Source organism: Brienomyrus brachyistius, chromosome 4 (genome assembly GCF_023856365.1).
Source record: "Brienomyrus brachyistius isolate T26 chromosome 4, BBRACH_0.4, whole genome shotgun sequence".
NCBI lineage: Eukaryota > Metazoa > Chordata > Actinopteri > Osteoglossiformes > Mormyridae > Brienomyrus > Brienomyrus brachyistius.
Window position 1 is genome coordinate 3,408,308 of NC_064536.1, and position 14,071 is coordinate 3,422,378.

Here is a 14,071-nt window from a genome sequence, read left to right on the forward strand (position 1 = left end):
TGGCTCTCGGCACATGGAATTAAACCTCTATGGTGGGAAGGGAATCTGAGGTGGAGCGGGAATCAAACAGATACCGACTAGATATAGTGCGGCTCACCTCAATGCATGGCTCGGGCTCTGGAGCCAGAATCCTGGAGCAGGGGCTGGATTCTACTCCACTTTGGAGTTGCCCATGTTGAGTGGAGCTGGGCAGGTGTGGGTCTGCTTCTAGCCCCCCGGTTTGGTGCCAGTGTGTTGGAGTTTACCATGGTGAACGAGAGGGTCGCTTCCCTTTGACTTCGAGTCTGGGGAAGGGCTCTGACTGTTGTCTGTACATATGGACCAGTCCAACGTATCTGCTCTTCGTAGGGATATCTGACAGTGAAACCAGGAAGGGTGTGATTGGGAGGAGTGGCCCGCCCAATCAGAACCCGTGCGGTGATCAGTTATTGGACTCTGTTAATCACACTTTGTCTGTAATGAATACCATGTCTGAATATAACGGTGTCCATAAGTGCACTTGGCATCAGAGCTCCCTAGCACACAGTGCGATGATTGATTTTGTAATTGTATTATCATGTATGTGTCCGCATGGTTTGGGCACTTAGGTGAAGAGAGGAGCTGAGCCACTGATCCACCGATCAGTGCAGTGCAATACACTGATCACTACCTGGTGGGGTGTTGGATCCGATGGCATGGGAAGATGCCGGATAGACCTGGTGAACCAGAATTTATAGCGAGGGTGTGCTGGCTGAGAGCTCTGTCCGGGACGTCTTTAACTCACTCCTCCGGCAGAACTTCTCTTAGCTCCCGAGAGAGCCAGGGGACATTGATCCTGAATGGGCCATGTTCCAAGACTCCATCGCTGAGGCAGCAGTGCAGAGCTGTGACTGTAAGGTAGTTGGTGCCTGTCGTGGCGGCAATTCCCAGACCCGGCGGAGGACACCAGAGATAAAGGGAGCTGTCAGGCTGAAGAACAAGTCCTGAAGCAGCTGACAGGTATCAGAAAGCTGCTTTGCTAGTTGCTGAAGTAAAAACCCCAGTGTGAGAAGAGTTTGGTGAGGCTATAGAGAAGGACTTTCGGTCGGTCTCGAAAAGGTTCTGGCAAAGCGTCGAAGCAGTGCTTTACCCCATGCTGTTTGAAGCAGGGATGGGGACCTGTTGACCTCAACAGGGAATCTAGTCAGGTGATGGAAAAAATATTTCAAGGACCTCCTGAATTCTACTGATATGCCTCCCTTGGAGGAAGTACAGCTGGAAGACTCAAAGGGGAACTTACTCATCTCTAAAGCTGAAGTAGTCAAAAAACTCTTCAGTGCTAAGGCTCTGGGGGGTGGATGAGATTTCCCCTGAGTTTTTGAAAGCTCTTGATGTTGTTGGGCTGTCTTGACTGACACGCCTCTTCAACATCGCATGGACGTTGGGGACAGTGCCTTTGGATTGGCAGACTGGGGTGGTGGTCCCAGTTTTTAAGGGAGGGGAACAGAGGATGTGTTCCAGCTTTAGGGGATCACACTCCTCAGCCTCCCTGGGGAGGTCTATGCTGGGGTACTAGAGAGGAGGGTCCATCCATTGGTCGAACCTCGGATCTAGGAGGAACAATGTGGATTCCGTCCTGGTCACCGAACACTGGACCATCTCTTCACCCTCACAAGGATACTGGAGGGTTCATGGGAGTTTGCCCAACCAGTGTACATGTGCTTTGTGGATTTGGAAAAGGCATACGATCGTGTCCCTTGGGGGTCCTGTGGGGAGGGGGGCTTTAGGAGTATGGGGTACGGGGTCTATTGTTCCACAGAAGGATCAGTGTAGCGTCGGCAGTAATGTGAGTGCTGTACCGTTTTGCTGTGGCGAAGAGAGAGCTGAGCTGGAAGGCGCTACGTGTATTCTCAAACTGGGCGATATGTGTGTGTGTGTTCTAAAAGGGTGCTGTGTATGTGTTTGTGTGTGTATGTGTGTGTGTGTGTGTGTGCATGTGTGCTCTAACAGGGTGCTGTGTATATGTGTGTGTGTATGGATTACATCTCCTGCAATGTGAAAAAAGTCTGTTTTTTTGACATTGTGGGGACTATAACAAGTCCTCACAAAGGTCTGTGAATGCAATTAAAAAAGTAAAAATGTCAGAAGTCCCATATTTTGTTTGGTTACTAATGGTTAAGGTTCGGACTGGGTAGGGGTTAAGGGTGTCATGTTGGGATAAGAGTTTTCCCCATAGAAGTGAATTGAAAGTCCCCACAAGGATATAATTACAAACCTGTGTATGTGTGTGTGGTTTAAACAGGTGTTGTATGTTTGTCTGCTTTAATTGGGCGCAGTGTGTGTGTACTCTGAAAGAGTGTGCCTGTGTTTACTCTATTCTGGCAATGTGTGTGTGTGTGTGTGTGGTCTAATCGGGCGTTGTATGTCTGTCTGCTGTAACTGGGCATGGTGTGTGTGTGCATGTGTGTGTGTGTGCTGTAACAGGGTGTTGCATGTTTCTGTGTGTGCCTTGTGTGTGTATGTGTGTGTGTGTGTGTTGTACGTTTATTTGCTGAACTGAAATCTGTGTCACAGTAACTGGACAGAACTGAGGTCATTTGTGTGTTTTTGATGACAGAAATGTCTGTTTGTGCTACCAGAGGGATAAGTATTCCTGTCTGCATGTGTCACTGTTTGTTAGTGTATCACAGATGTGAGAAAAGTCTGTGCATAAAGGCTGTAAACCCTTATGCACATGCAATTTGATCTTTGTAAGTGTTACATTCTGGCCATAGCCAGGCACAACATAAACCCAGCTGGGCACTGTGGCTTAGGGCAATCGCGGCTAAACGGTTAGGGAAGTGAACTCCTAAGTGAAAGATTGCTGGTTCGAATCCCCGACCAGCAAGGCACCGCTGAACGACCCTGAGCAAGGTATCGCCCACCTGATAAGTTATTAACAAAGAACGCAAACGAGAGGGAGCGGAGCTGAAGGTGGCGGCTGCCATAGGACTGATTCCTCCCATCCTCGCGGGTTTATCCGGAAGGTCTTATACACCCTAAATAAAACAGACGGGACAGAAATAAAGAAGCCGAGGGGGCAGCTGATTATACGGATCCCGTCAGCGGAGGAAGGAGAGCCGTCAGAGTAAGAACCCGCTTCTCCGTTATGTTAAGCGGTTTATCTTTATTGCTACAATGCCAGTGTGAATGTTAAAAAAGAAAGAAACTTTAACATACGAAAGAAACTTAAACTAACATACGTACGAATCACGTAAATCGGGATTCCAGAAAAGCGAAAAACGCATATAGTGATCGCGGTTATACTGATCAACCGCATAGCCTATAGGGATCAAAAGTTCGGAAAAGAACAATTTCTGTACAAATACATTTTAAATAATTCTCCGTAATCAAGTATACGGAGTTCTGCTCACAGGCTACAAGTTTTGCTTTTTTCAATTTAAAAAAAATTGAATGACTTATTTTTGGCATTAATTAACTTTTTTTTTGCTTTCGCTGCCTCATGTTAGATGGTTAATATGCATGCGGATTTATTGTAATTGTGTTAGTTATGCCTAGTTTTAGTAGTAATTAAAGTGAATTTAATCAGACTGTGGTTTCTTAATGTTACGCAGCTATCCTTTGGTCACCAATGAACCACGACATTAATAGGATAGAAAAGAAAGTCCTTATTGCTATTATGCAGGTAGGAAAAACAATATACAGAGATAAGATGTACATACACATTGTCCCCCCGTCCCCCAGACTTATGAGGCTTATGTTTCATTACATTTTAGTCAGAGAGAAAAGTTTGTTCATGTTTGTTCAGCTCGCCGAACCTTGTCATTTTTTTTTTGTCTAACATACATCACACTTCAGAGTTAAAATGATTAACCTTTCACCAGGGAGAAGTAGCAAGATGTCACTCTAAGAAAGTAAAAATGATTCCTCCAGGACAGTGTGAGCTATCCCAGCATGCACAGCGACACGGAGGAGTATTCACTAACCAAAAACCCTGGATATAGGGGTTCAGTGAATGAGGAGGTGACCCTGCGCAGGAGGGTCAGTCCATCAGAGGAGACTCTGTAGAAGGACAGAGCACCAGCCCCCCAGTCCAGATACACTCCTACTCTGCAGGAACCTGAGGGCTCTATGTTTCTGTGAGGTGAGCAGCGCAGACTCCATGACTTGTCATTGGCTCCAAGTTGACAGTCAACACTTTGTCCTTTCCTCCCGATTCCTTTATATGTCACTCCTATCCGAGCATCAATTCCTCTCAATTCAGCCTCCCAGTAACAGCGACCCGTCAGACTCTCTCTGCACAGAACTTGGGGCCGGTACTCAAATCTCTCTGGATGATCAGGATATGGCTGCCATGTCCCCCATGTCGCCTTCCTGTTCCCCTCTGACAGAGACAGGCGTCTGTGTGCTGTGTTGGGGTCCAGCGTCAGCTGGCAGAAGTCTGTAGGCAAGAGGAAGAACCGCTAATACCATCAGGCGGACCGGTGTCTCTGTCATTTTATCACTGTTGCACCTCACACCTTCACACACTCGCTGACCTTGAACTTGCACCAATACACACACATGTGCTAAACCAACAGGCTTAATTACAGGTTAAAAAAATATTACAAAGCAACGTGTCAGGGTCAGCACCTGTTTGTCCCAGTCTTGTGTCTTCTCCCCGTTTGGCCAGCAGGTGTCGCTGGCCATCCTGTCCTCCCTGTTGTTAGTCTGTAGTGTTTCCTTTGCTCCCTGTTGGCCGCACTGCTCAACGAGCTGAGCATGTGGCTGCTTGTTAACCTCTCTGTGTGTTTGAGTCCTGCCTCCTCTGTTTTTGTGTTTTGTTTCATTGTTTTTATTTGTTAATTGTCTAGGTCTCACTCCTGCATGTCGTTACTCGGTTCAGTTTTTGAATTTAACTTCCTGCCTGAGTTCAATTCCCCAGTGGGTCAGTGTATGTGATGGATGTTGAATGCTGCCCACTTGTAATTACTCTTTGGTTTTCCCCTTTTACTTTGGACCCTTTGTGGTCCATTTTGTTTTGGTAGTATTCCTAGTGTTTTCTGTTAATAATAATAAATGATACTTTATTGATCCCCATGGAGAAATTGTGTTTATTCCTCTGTCAACTTGCTCTTTGTAGAGTAAGTCATCCACAAAGGGCAGCCACCTGTAGTGGCACCCAGGGAGCTGAGGGTTAAGAATGTTGCTCAAGGTCCCACAGACATGCTGAGGCTGGGTTTGAACTGGCAACCTTGTAATTACAGACACTTAGCCCACTGAACCACACGCTGCCTCCGTTAGTAATGAATCCCGTTCTTCCCGTGAGCTGCCAGTGGGTCGTCCACTTTCTGCTCCTGCCTCGCCCTCGTGCCAAACCCGCCCGGAATCATGACACAACAACATTCATCAAGCATATTCACCACAAAATTTGACACCAAAGATGAATACTAAAAGTGATTGTCTTTAAAATACGAACTTCCTTCAAGCAACTTTGGATACGAACCTCACTGCAGCACCGTTGACCGCAAAAAAGAAACTCTTTTTTGTTGTTGTGATATTAAACATGCAGAACTATTTCGGAACATTTTATCACCCTGTCCCCTCCCACACAAACACAACGATCATATGAGCAGCTATAAAATATTTGTTCATTTAAAAAAAAAAAAAAAAAAAAAAAAAGATTAATTACTAGTGTTTTTGGTGATGCGTTTTGCTTTTCTATCTTTTGGTTGTTGTCTAAAATGACACACACGCAGAAACTCACCTAAACACTAACATGGAAATCCAACTACATACAGTGCAACAAAACACACTCATGACAACAACTGTGTGAATACAATCACAAAGTAGCATTAATGGTATTTTTATTAAAAACATGCAAACACACTTACATTTCTGTAAGCCTGGTCTGGTCCTGCACTCTCCACCGTGATCCACACTATAGGAGAAGCAGAATGACATAGTCCTGCTGTATCCATTTATTTATTGGTAATTCTTCTTCACATACATGTATAAGTATCTGTAGCGTGTCAGACACACACTCTGTACTCACTTCAGCTTCTCCAGTTTACAGCTGGGATCCTCCAGTACAGCAGAGAGCAGCTTCACTCCTGAGTCTCCTGGGTGATTGTAGCTCAGGTCCAGCTCTCTCAGGTGTGAGGGGTTTGACCTCAGAGCTGAAGCCAGGGAAGAACAGCCTGTCTCTGTGATTCTACAGCCTGACAACCTGCAGAGAGACATATAAAAAGCTTTCCAGTACATAAGATCATCTCACCATTACAAGTATTACTTTTAAGCAAATGTGATTACTTTCAATAATTACAGTTATCAGTGTGGAATACCCAGTAATACTGACCTCAGTATCCCCAGTTTTCAATGTGGAATACCCAGTGATACTGACCTCAGTATCCCCAGTTTTACACTATAGATACCCAGTAATACTGACCTCAGTATCCCCAGTTTTCAATGTGGAATACCCAGTAATACTGACCTCAGTATCCCCAGTTTTCAATGTGGAATACCCAGTAATACTGACCTCAGTGTGTCCAGTTTACAATATGGAACACCCAGTAATACTGACCTCACTATGTCCAATTTTCAATGTGGAATAGCCAGTAATCCTGACCTCAGTGTGTCCAGTTTACAATGTGGAATACCCAGTATTACTGACCTCAGTATATCCAGTTTACAATATGGAATACCCAGTAATACTGCCCTCACTATCCCCAGTTTACAATGTGAAATACCCAGTAATACTGACCTCAGTATTTCCAATGTACAGTGGTGATTCTCCAGTCCTGAAGAGAGCAGCTTCCCTCCTGAATCCTGCAGGTCATTGTCACTCAGGTCCAGCTCTCTCAGGGGTGAGGAGTTTGACCCGAGAGCTGAAGCCAGCACCTCACAGCATTTCTCTGTGAGTTCACACCGGTCCACCCTTAGGAAAATGAAACACTTATAAAACCATTTTTTTTCACCGGTGCACTGTATATTACATTAAATTGAACACAGCCATCAGAGTAGAGTTTATTTTTCAAAACAATAACTTTATCATACAGCATTTGAAAACATATTAACAGTAATCTGGTTGTCATTGGTGTCCATTATATTTTCATCTGTAACTTTTGTTAAACCCAGCATAATTAAGTGCTAAACTGAAACATAACTCTCTTTGTCTGTTAGCTCTTTGACTGGTTTCCTGCTTTACTGCTCAATTATTTCTAACATGGTCTGACTGTTGATCGTTACACAAGGAAGTAGGAGAAGGAAAAATATGCTGTTTGAGTTGATTATGTTACAGCTGACGTGCATTATGGGGTCCAGTTTTATTTTTTGTAAAACGCATATTCTGTAGCAGGGTTACTGCCCTTTGTGTCTTTTCCCCATGTTGGCCAGCAGGTGTCGCTGTTCATCCCGCTTCCCCTTCCTCATGCAGCCTTCAGTCCCTAGAGTTTTCCCATCTGTTCACTTGCATTTCTTTGGTTCTCTATTTTCCCCAGCGTTTGTTACTTTCTGATTTGTTTCACTGTCGCAGTTCTGCCCTGCTTGTCCTGTTTATATTTTCATTCCGTGTTTTTTGTCTTAGTTTAATATTCCCAGTGTGTGGTTAGTGTGTCTTAGTTTCAGTGTCTGTTAAAGTTCCCTAGTCCTGCGCCCGTCAGTGTTAGTCACCTGTTTGCTTGCTGTTCCTGTGCCTTCCTTGATTGATTCGAGATTCAAAGTACAACAGGTACTGAAATGCCTCCTGAACGGCTCTTTGTAGACTATGCAAGTTAAAAATCCAGTCGTGTAAACTAAAGTGCAAAAAGCTATAAGTGCAAGCGGAGAAGTGTTTAAACATTAAACATTGGTTAATTCGATTAAGATTTACTGTTGTTCCTTGATTGCCCTGGATTTCTACTTGTATTTAAGTACCTGCCCTCACTCCTCTTGTGAATTGGTAATTATTTCTATGTTACCACATGTTATTATGCTGCCTGTTTCCATAGCTCTGTTCCTTGTCTTGCCTGGTTACCTGTAGGTCTACTTATGGGTCTGTTAGTTGTGTTTTCCCTGCTTAGTTCTGACCCCTCCTGGTCCCTTTGCTTTCTGGTTTGCCCTTTATGTTCAGTTTTGTTCGTCATTTCCCCGCCTTTGCCATGCCCTCCCATAACGGGTTATTATTGATAAGAAAAGCCATAAAAGTGTTCTATTAGATCAGTGGGTGATGCTTGAGGGAGGTCAGCCATGACAGTATGTTGGCAGATCAGGACCTGGTCAAGGCCGAAAGATTTACATGGGCCCACCCTCCTGTGGACCTACCACCTGCAGGGGGAGCTGTGGAGGGTGGATGCAGTGTAGATAGGGTGGCAGTCGAAGGCAGGGGCCTTGGTGAACCCATCCCCAGCAAGGAAATCTGACTATGAACACAGAATGTAACCCCTCTGGTTGGAAAGGCACCTGAGATACCGGCTAGATAGAGAACCGAACTCCTGGAGAGGCACTGGACTGTACTTTGGAGATGCCCATGGTGAGATGCGCCAGGCGGGATTCATAGCCCCCCAGTTTGCTGCCGATACGTTGGAGTTCACCCTGGTGAACGAGAAGGTCGCCTCCCTTCGACTTCGAGTCGGGGGACGCGCTCTGACTGTTGTCTGTGTTTATGCACCGAACACCAGCTCAGAGTGTGCGGCGTTCTTGGAGACCTTGGGTGGGATGTTGGAAGGCGCCCCCCCATGGGGACTCCATTGTTCTGCTGGGGGACTTTAATGCTCACGTGGGTAACGACAGTGACGCCTGGAGGGCTGTGATTGGGCGGAACCGCCTGACCGATCTGAACCCGAGCTGCTCTCTTATTGGACTCCTGTGCCAACCACAGTCTGTCCATAACGAACACCGTGTTCCAGCATAAGGGTGTTTATAAGGACACCTGGCACCAGAGCTTGATTGACTAAGCAGTCATAGTTTGTCACTTTTAATATTTCATTACAAATGTGTAATGTTCTTATGACTTATTTTCATATTAATTCATCTGCTTTTACTATATGCATTTTATTTTTTTCTGTAAATCACTTGACATTGGTGTATGAATGTGTGCTATATCAATAAACTTGACTTGAACTGAAATAAAACATTCACTCTGTACTCACTTCAGCTTCTCCAGTTTACAGCTGGGATCCTCCAGTGCAGCAGAGAGCAGCTTCACTCCTGAGTCTCCTGGTTGATTGTAGCTCAGGTCCAGCTCTCTCAGGCGTGAGGGGTTTGACCTCAGAGCTGAAGCCAGGGAAGAACAACCTGTCTCTGTGACTCTACAGCCTGACAGCCTGCAGAGAGAGAGACAAAAAAAACTATCCAATAAGATCACCTCACCATTACAAGTTTTACTTGCAATTAAATGTGACTACTTACAGTTGGTAGGGTTCCAGTTATGGCACATTGTACACTCCTTAGCCACACTTTGTAACAATATTTAAATCTCCAGTCTAGGATTGGAGTGTAATAATATTAAGGGGAATGGGATAGAGGGACAAACAGGGTAAGGGGAATAAGGGAACAGCGGTGGACAAAGGGATATTGTCACGCCTATGCAGTGCGGAATTCACCAGGTGCACAGCGTCACAGGCAATTAGTAACCAGTCAAAAGGAACCGAGGAACCCTCGCACGGTGCGAAGTATTGAGCCAAATGTATTTGTGCCTTGCTGAGCGTTTCTTTGTCTCGCGTCTCCCCGCTTTCCCGTACCGAGCCCGTCTGCCTAGTGTTTATACCTCACCTGTTCCCTTTCCTCTCCCCAGACCCGTTCCCGCTCCTGACCAGCCTTCCCAGCCTTCCCTGCCGAGACCAGCACGTCTTGTGCCCTCTTCCCTTTGTTTGTGTCCTGTGCATAACCGTAGGACGGACCCCCCGGCCACTGACTCCCGCTCATTTCTGGATCCATGCTTTCCTGGCCCTGCCCGCATTACAGATATTTTGTATTTTTATATTTTATTTGCACACTGTACTAATGGTGAATAAGTAACCCAGTACAAGAAGACCTCGGGTGTTTTTCGACGGTGCCAGATAAAGATGAGGTGAGAATCAACCAGAAATCAATCCAAAGTCAATACACAGGTCAGAAAGGCATGCAACAGCAGAGTCAATGAGCAAAGCTGCCAGGATGGCTGAACGGCGTCCTTTTGAACTCCGGGACCCGGGAGTGAGGAACGGCGTGGATGGGACCCTGGAGGCAGATCAGAGGGTGGGCTGAGGAGCTGGGCAGCGTGCGGTGGACTGTTGGCGGAGCTGAAGCAGAACACGGGCACAGCCCTGGGAAACTTATGGCACTTTCGCGCGCAAATGGTCACTAGACGAAGAATTTGTTGATTATCTGGGGAGACAGACTGACGAGTTCTTTCGAATTACCATAATGCAAACCTTGGCGTGAGTTAAGTGGGATGCATTTAAAGTTTTTCTTAGGGGGCAAGTAATAAGTTATATGAGCTCCAAATATAAAAAATGAACAACAAGATACATTACAACTGGAAAATAAAATACAGTAATTACAAGAAAAGGTCTATCGGAAATCTAATCCAAAAATAGAACATGAGTCACTGGTTCTGACATCTGAGTATAAAATATCAGCAGCTTCTGACCTTTTAAGACTTAAGCAGACGTTTTATGAACAAGGTGATAAAGTACAGTAGGTAAATTATTATCTAGATTAAATAATTCAGTAAGCAAAGCTCAGTCACATCAATTAAAGTTCATGAAACATCCGTAGACTCCATTCACATTAATGATTCCTTCAGAATATACTGTGAAAGATTGTATAACATCGAAATTAAGGTTGATCTGCAACTCAGAATGGGTTCTTTGATGGGATACCTGTATTGTGCTTTATCCCCAGAGAGGGATAAAGAGGGATTCCACCAACTACAAGCCGTGCCCTAATCAATTTCTCCCTAAACCCAGCAAACCATCAGAAAAACGGGAGAATATGAGTTTTTGAATTCTGATCTTAAACTACTGTGTAAAATTCTAGCTAAAAGATTACAATCATTGTTGCCGGATACCATTAATAAAGACCAGAACAGGTTCATAATGGGAAGGCAAGGTTCTTATAATGTACAAAGAGTGCTAAATAATATATATAATAAGAATGAAGAACCAGACACAACACTTTTATCATTAGATGAGGAAAGGGCCATTGGCAGGGCTGAATGGTCATATCTTTTTAAGGTTTTAGAAAGGTTTGGGTGTGGAAATAACTTCAGGAGGTGGGTTCATCTAATATATAATGAGCATATAGCAGAAATTATAATAAATATGAATATTTCAAAACCAATTACTGTCAAAAGAGGCTGTCCATTATCTCCACTACTATTCTCTCTTGCAATTGAGCCCTTTGTGACAGCACTGTGGTCACATTCGCCGATTACTGGAATAGTGATCGGGCAGCCTGAACACAGGCTTTCACTGAACACCGATTATATAAACTTGTTTCCAGCCTGAGAAAATCAATTCTAGCGAAGCTTCAGCTTATAAAAACATTTGGTGATATTTCTGGATATGCAGTGAATAGGACTGAACCATCTACAGTACTGGTTAAAAGTCTTAGGCAAGCAATAGAAAATTATGTTTAAATAACTGTCATGTTTGTGTAAAACTATGCTGTTACACCTAACAAAGTGTGTCAGCTTAGCCATTTCAAAACCTCTGCTAAAATAACCCTGTTATTTCCAGCAACCATACAATACACCCATGGAATTTTTGACCTGACCACTAGCCCACCTCATATCTATTCAATATCTCGTTCACTTTTTAAACTAATCAAGTTAATTAAGCGAGCTGGTGGTGAAATTTAATAAATACATGGAATGGTTCGGGTGCCACTGAGGAGAAGTTTGGGAACTGAAGTGGTGATCATCTAGCCATCCTAGTAGATATCAGTAACTTTTTGGAGAACAGAAGACATTTTTACTAGTTTTTATTGTGTTACTCGTAATTTTTATATGTTCTTATGTTCAATTATATTTTTTTTGTTCTAAGAAAATGCGCATTTACTACCCAGATAAATAGATTTAAACATTTCTTTTGAGTGCCTAAGACTTTTCCATAATAATGTATATTATTACTTAATACAAATGAGAGACGGAATACAATTCCTGAAGTGGATAAATTTATATATTTAGGTATACGGATGGTGTCAAAATGAGAGGATATAGGTAAAGCTAATTATGAACCATTATTGGAAGAAATCAGTACCTCAGTTGATAAATGGTGATCACTACCAATATCTGTAATTGTGAGAATTAATATTTTAAAAATAAATATACTGGCAAAATTACTGCATCTATTTCAGAATATTCCTCTACCACCAACACTTGATCTGTTCCCCAAAATTAAAAAGTTATTTATAGGATTTATATGGAACAATAGGAAGATAAGCCTGTATTTACTACGTCTGTCATTTGACGAAGGGCGTTTGAATCGCCCAAATTTTATGTGGTTCTATTGGGCTTTCCAAGATTTTTTATTATTATTTTTTGTTAGTTTGGGAAGGAACTAGAGAATACTTATACAGTAGATGCAAACAATTTTTTTGTTATTTTTACTTCTGCAATCAATAGTTCTCTTGTATAAAAATGGATTATCATTTGACAATTTAATTCAATTTAATTTATTTAGTTTTTTTTCATATACTTGTTTTTGTATATTTGTTCAGCCGTTGATTGTTATAATTTCTTTAACTGTGTAAGGCTGTATGTTTTTTAGTAAACTGATAATTAAAATATTGTTCAAAAAAGTAACTACTTTCATATCTACAATGTTACTCTTTCAATGATTACAGTTATCAGTGTGGAATACTTGGAAATACTGACCTCAGTATTCCCAGTTTACAGTGTGGAATATCCAGTAATGCTGACCTAAGTATCTGCAGTTTACAGTATGGAATACCCAGTAATACTGACCTCAGTACTCCTAGTTTACAGTATTGAATATCCAGTAATGCTGACCTCAGTATCTGCACTTTACAGTATAGAATACCTAGTAATACTGACCTCAGTACTCCCAGTTTACAGTGTGGAATATCCAGTAATGCTGCCCTCAGTATCTGCACTTTACAGTGTGGAATACCCAGTAATACTGACCTCAGTATCTCCAGTTTACAGTTTGAATCCCTCAGTGCACCAGAGAGCAGCCTCACTCCTGAATTCTGCAGGTCATTGTCACTCAGGTCCAGCTCTCTCAGGGGTGAGGAGTTTGATCTGAGAGCTGAAGCCAGTGCCTCACAGCATTTCTCTGTGAGTTTACAGCTGTTCAGCCTGCAAAAGGAGCCCTGTTATTATACAGTACACACATAGACCGGTATATATCCTACACACCAGTGATCATAGTGATACAAAATATCGAATCACATGGTTTTTTCAGCATAAGAGGCACAGAATACACTTCGAAGAGAATTAGAGGCTAAAGAGCAGCATCTTAAACCACCACAGTGGTAAATTTTTAATTTTGACCAATCCTCTGTTGGTCATTATGTTCCCTGTCATGAAGAATACAGGGAACATTTTCATTTCAAAACACAAATATCCTGAAAGGTTTTGCGTGCAAAATAGGGCTGCCGCAATTAGTCGACATAGTCGAGGACGTCGACGCTGAAAATGTGACGCGTCATTTAGAAAAAATATTACTTTTAGATAATTATCTTTATGATTTCTAAAACGCTTGAATTCATTATAACAAATGTTTTCTTTTAATATCACGGCATAATATCGGAGTGGTTCACTACAGACGTTTGGTACAAAGGTGTAAAACAATATGGGTCCCCATTTTAAAGGGAATTACAGGCAGCAAATATCGGCTCATTTTTAACCCACGGCTGGTTGTTGCTGTATCGTCAAATACTTATAGTTGGCCGACCCAGTTGTTGCATCTCTGATTTTAAGGTGTCCAGATGAGTTTGTGTTTTTTAAATAACACTTGAATTCTTGATCCTACGAGTGAAATCCTTTTTTTTTTCATTACTGTACCGGGGAATTTAAAAAATCACCAATATCCTAACCATAGGGCTACCAATCCTCTCAGATAGCCCATAAAGGAAACATTAGTTTGAAATAAATATTTATGAATACTGTACCTTCATTGATCCACATGTGAAAATTGACTATTTTGCC

General features: G+C 42.9%; 1 protein-coding gene across 6 annotated transcripts in view; it reads right to left on the reverse strand.

The window, feature by feature from the left end:
- Nucleotides 1-3,104: 3,104 nt before the first annotated feature.
- Nucleotides 3,105-14,071, reverse strand: part of LOC125740601 (NACHT, LRR and PYD domains-containing protein 12-like) — a 121,745-nt gene continuing 110,778 nt past the window's right edge. For 4 of the 6 annotated variants that reach the window (XM_049011956.1, XM_049011955.1, XM_049011953.1 and 1 more), the window contains 5 exons: nt 9,066-9,239; nt 6,701-6,874; nt 5,993-6,166; nt 5,832-5,878; nt 3,105-4,399 (listed from right to left, as the gene is read on the reverse strand). In XM_049011956.1, the coding sequence (XP_048867913.1) occupies nt 3,903-4,399; nt 5,832-5,878; nt 5,993-6,166; nt 6,701-6,874; nt 9,066-9,239 (1,066 nt within the window). In that variant the 3' untranslated portion in view covers nt 3,105-3,902. Of the gene's footprint in view, nt 4,400-5,831; nt 5,879-5,992; nt 6,167-6,700; nt 6,875-9,065; nt 9,240-13,045; nt 13,220-14,071 lie in introns of all 6 variants that reach the window. The other 2 variants (XM_049011960.1, XM_049011954.1) reach the window with 2 other exon arrangements.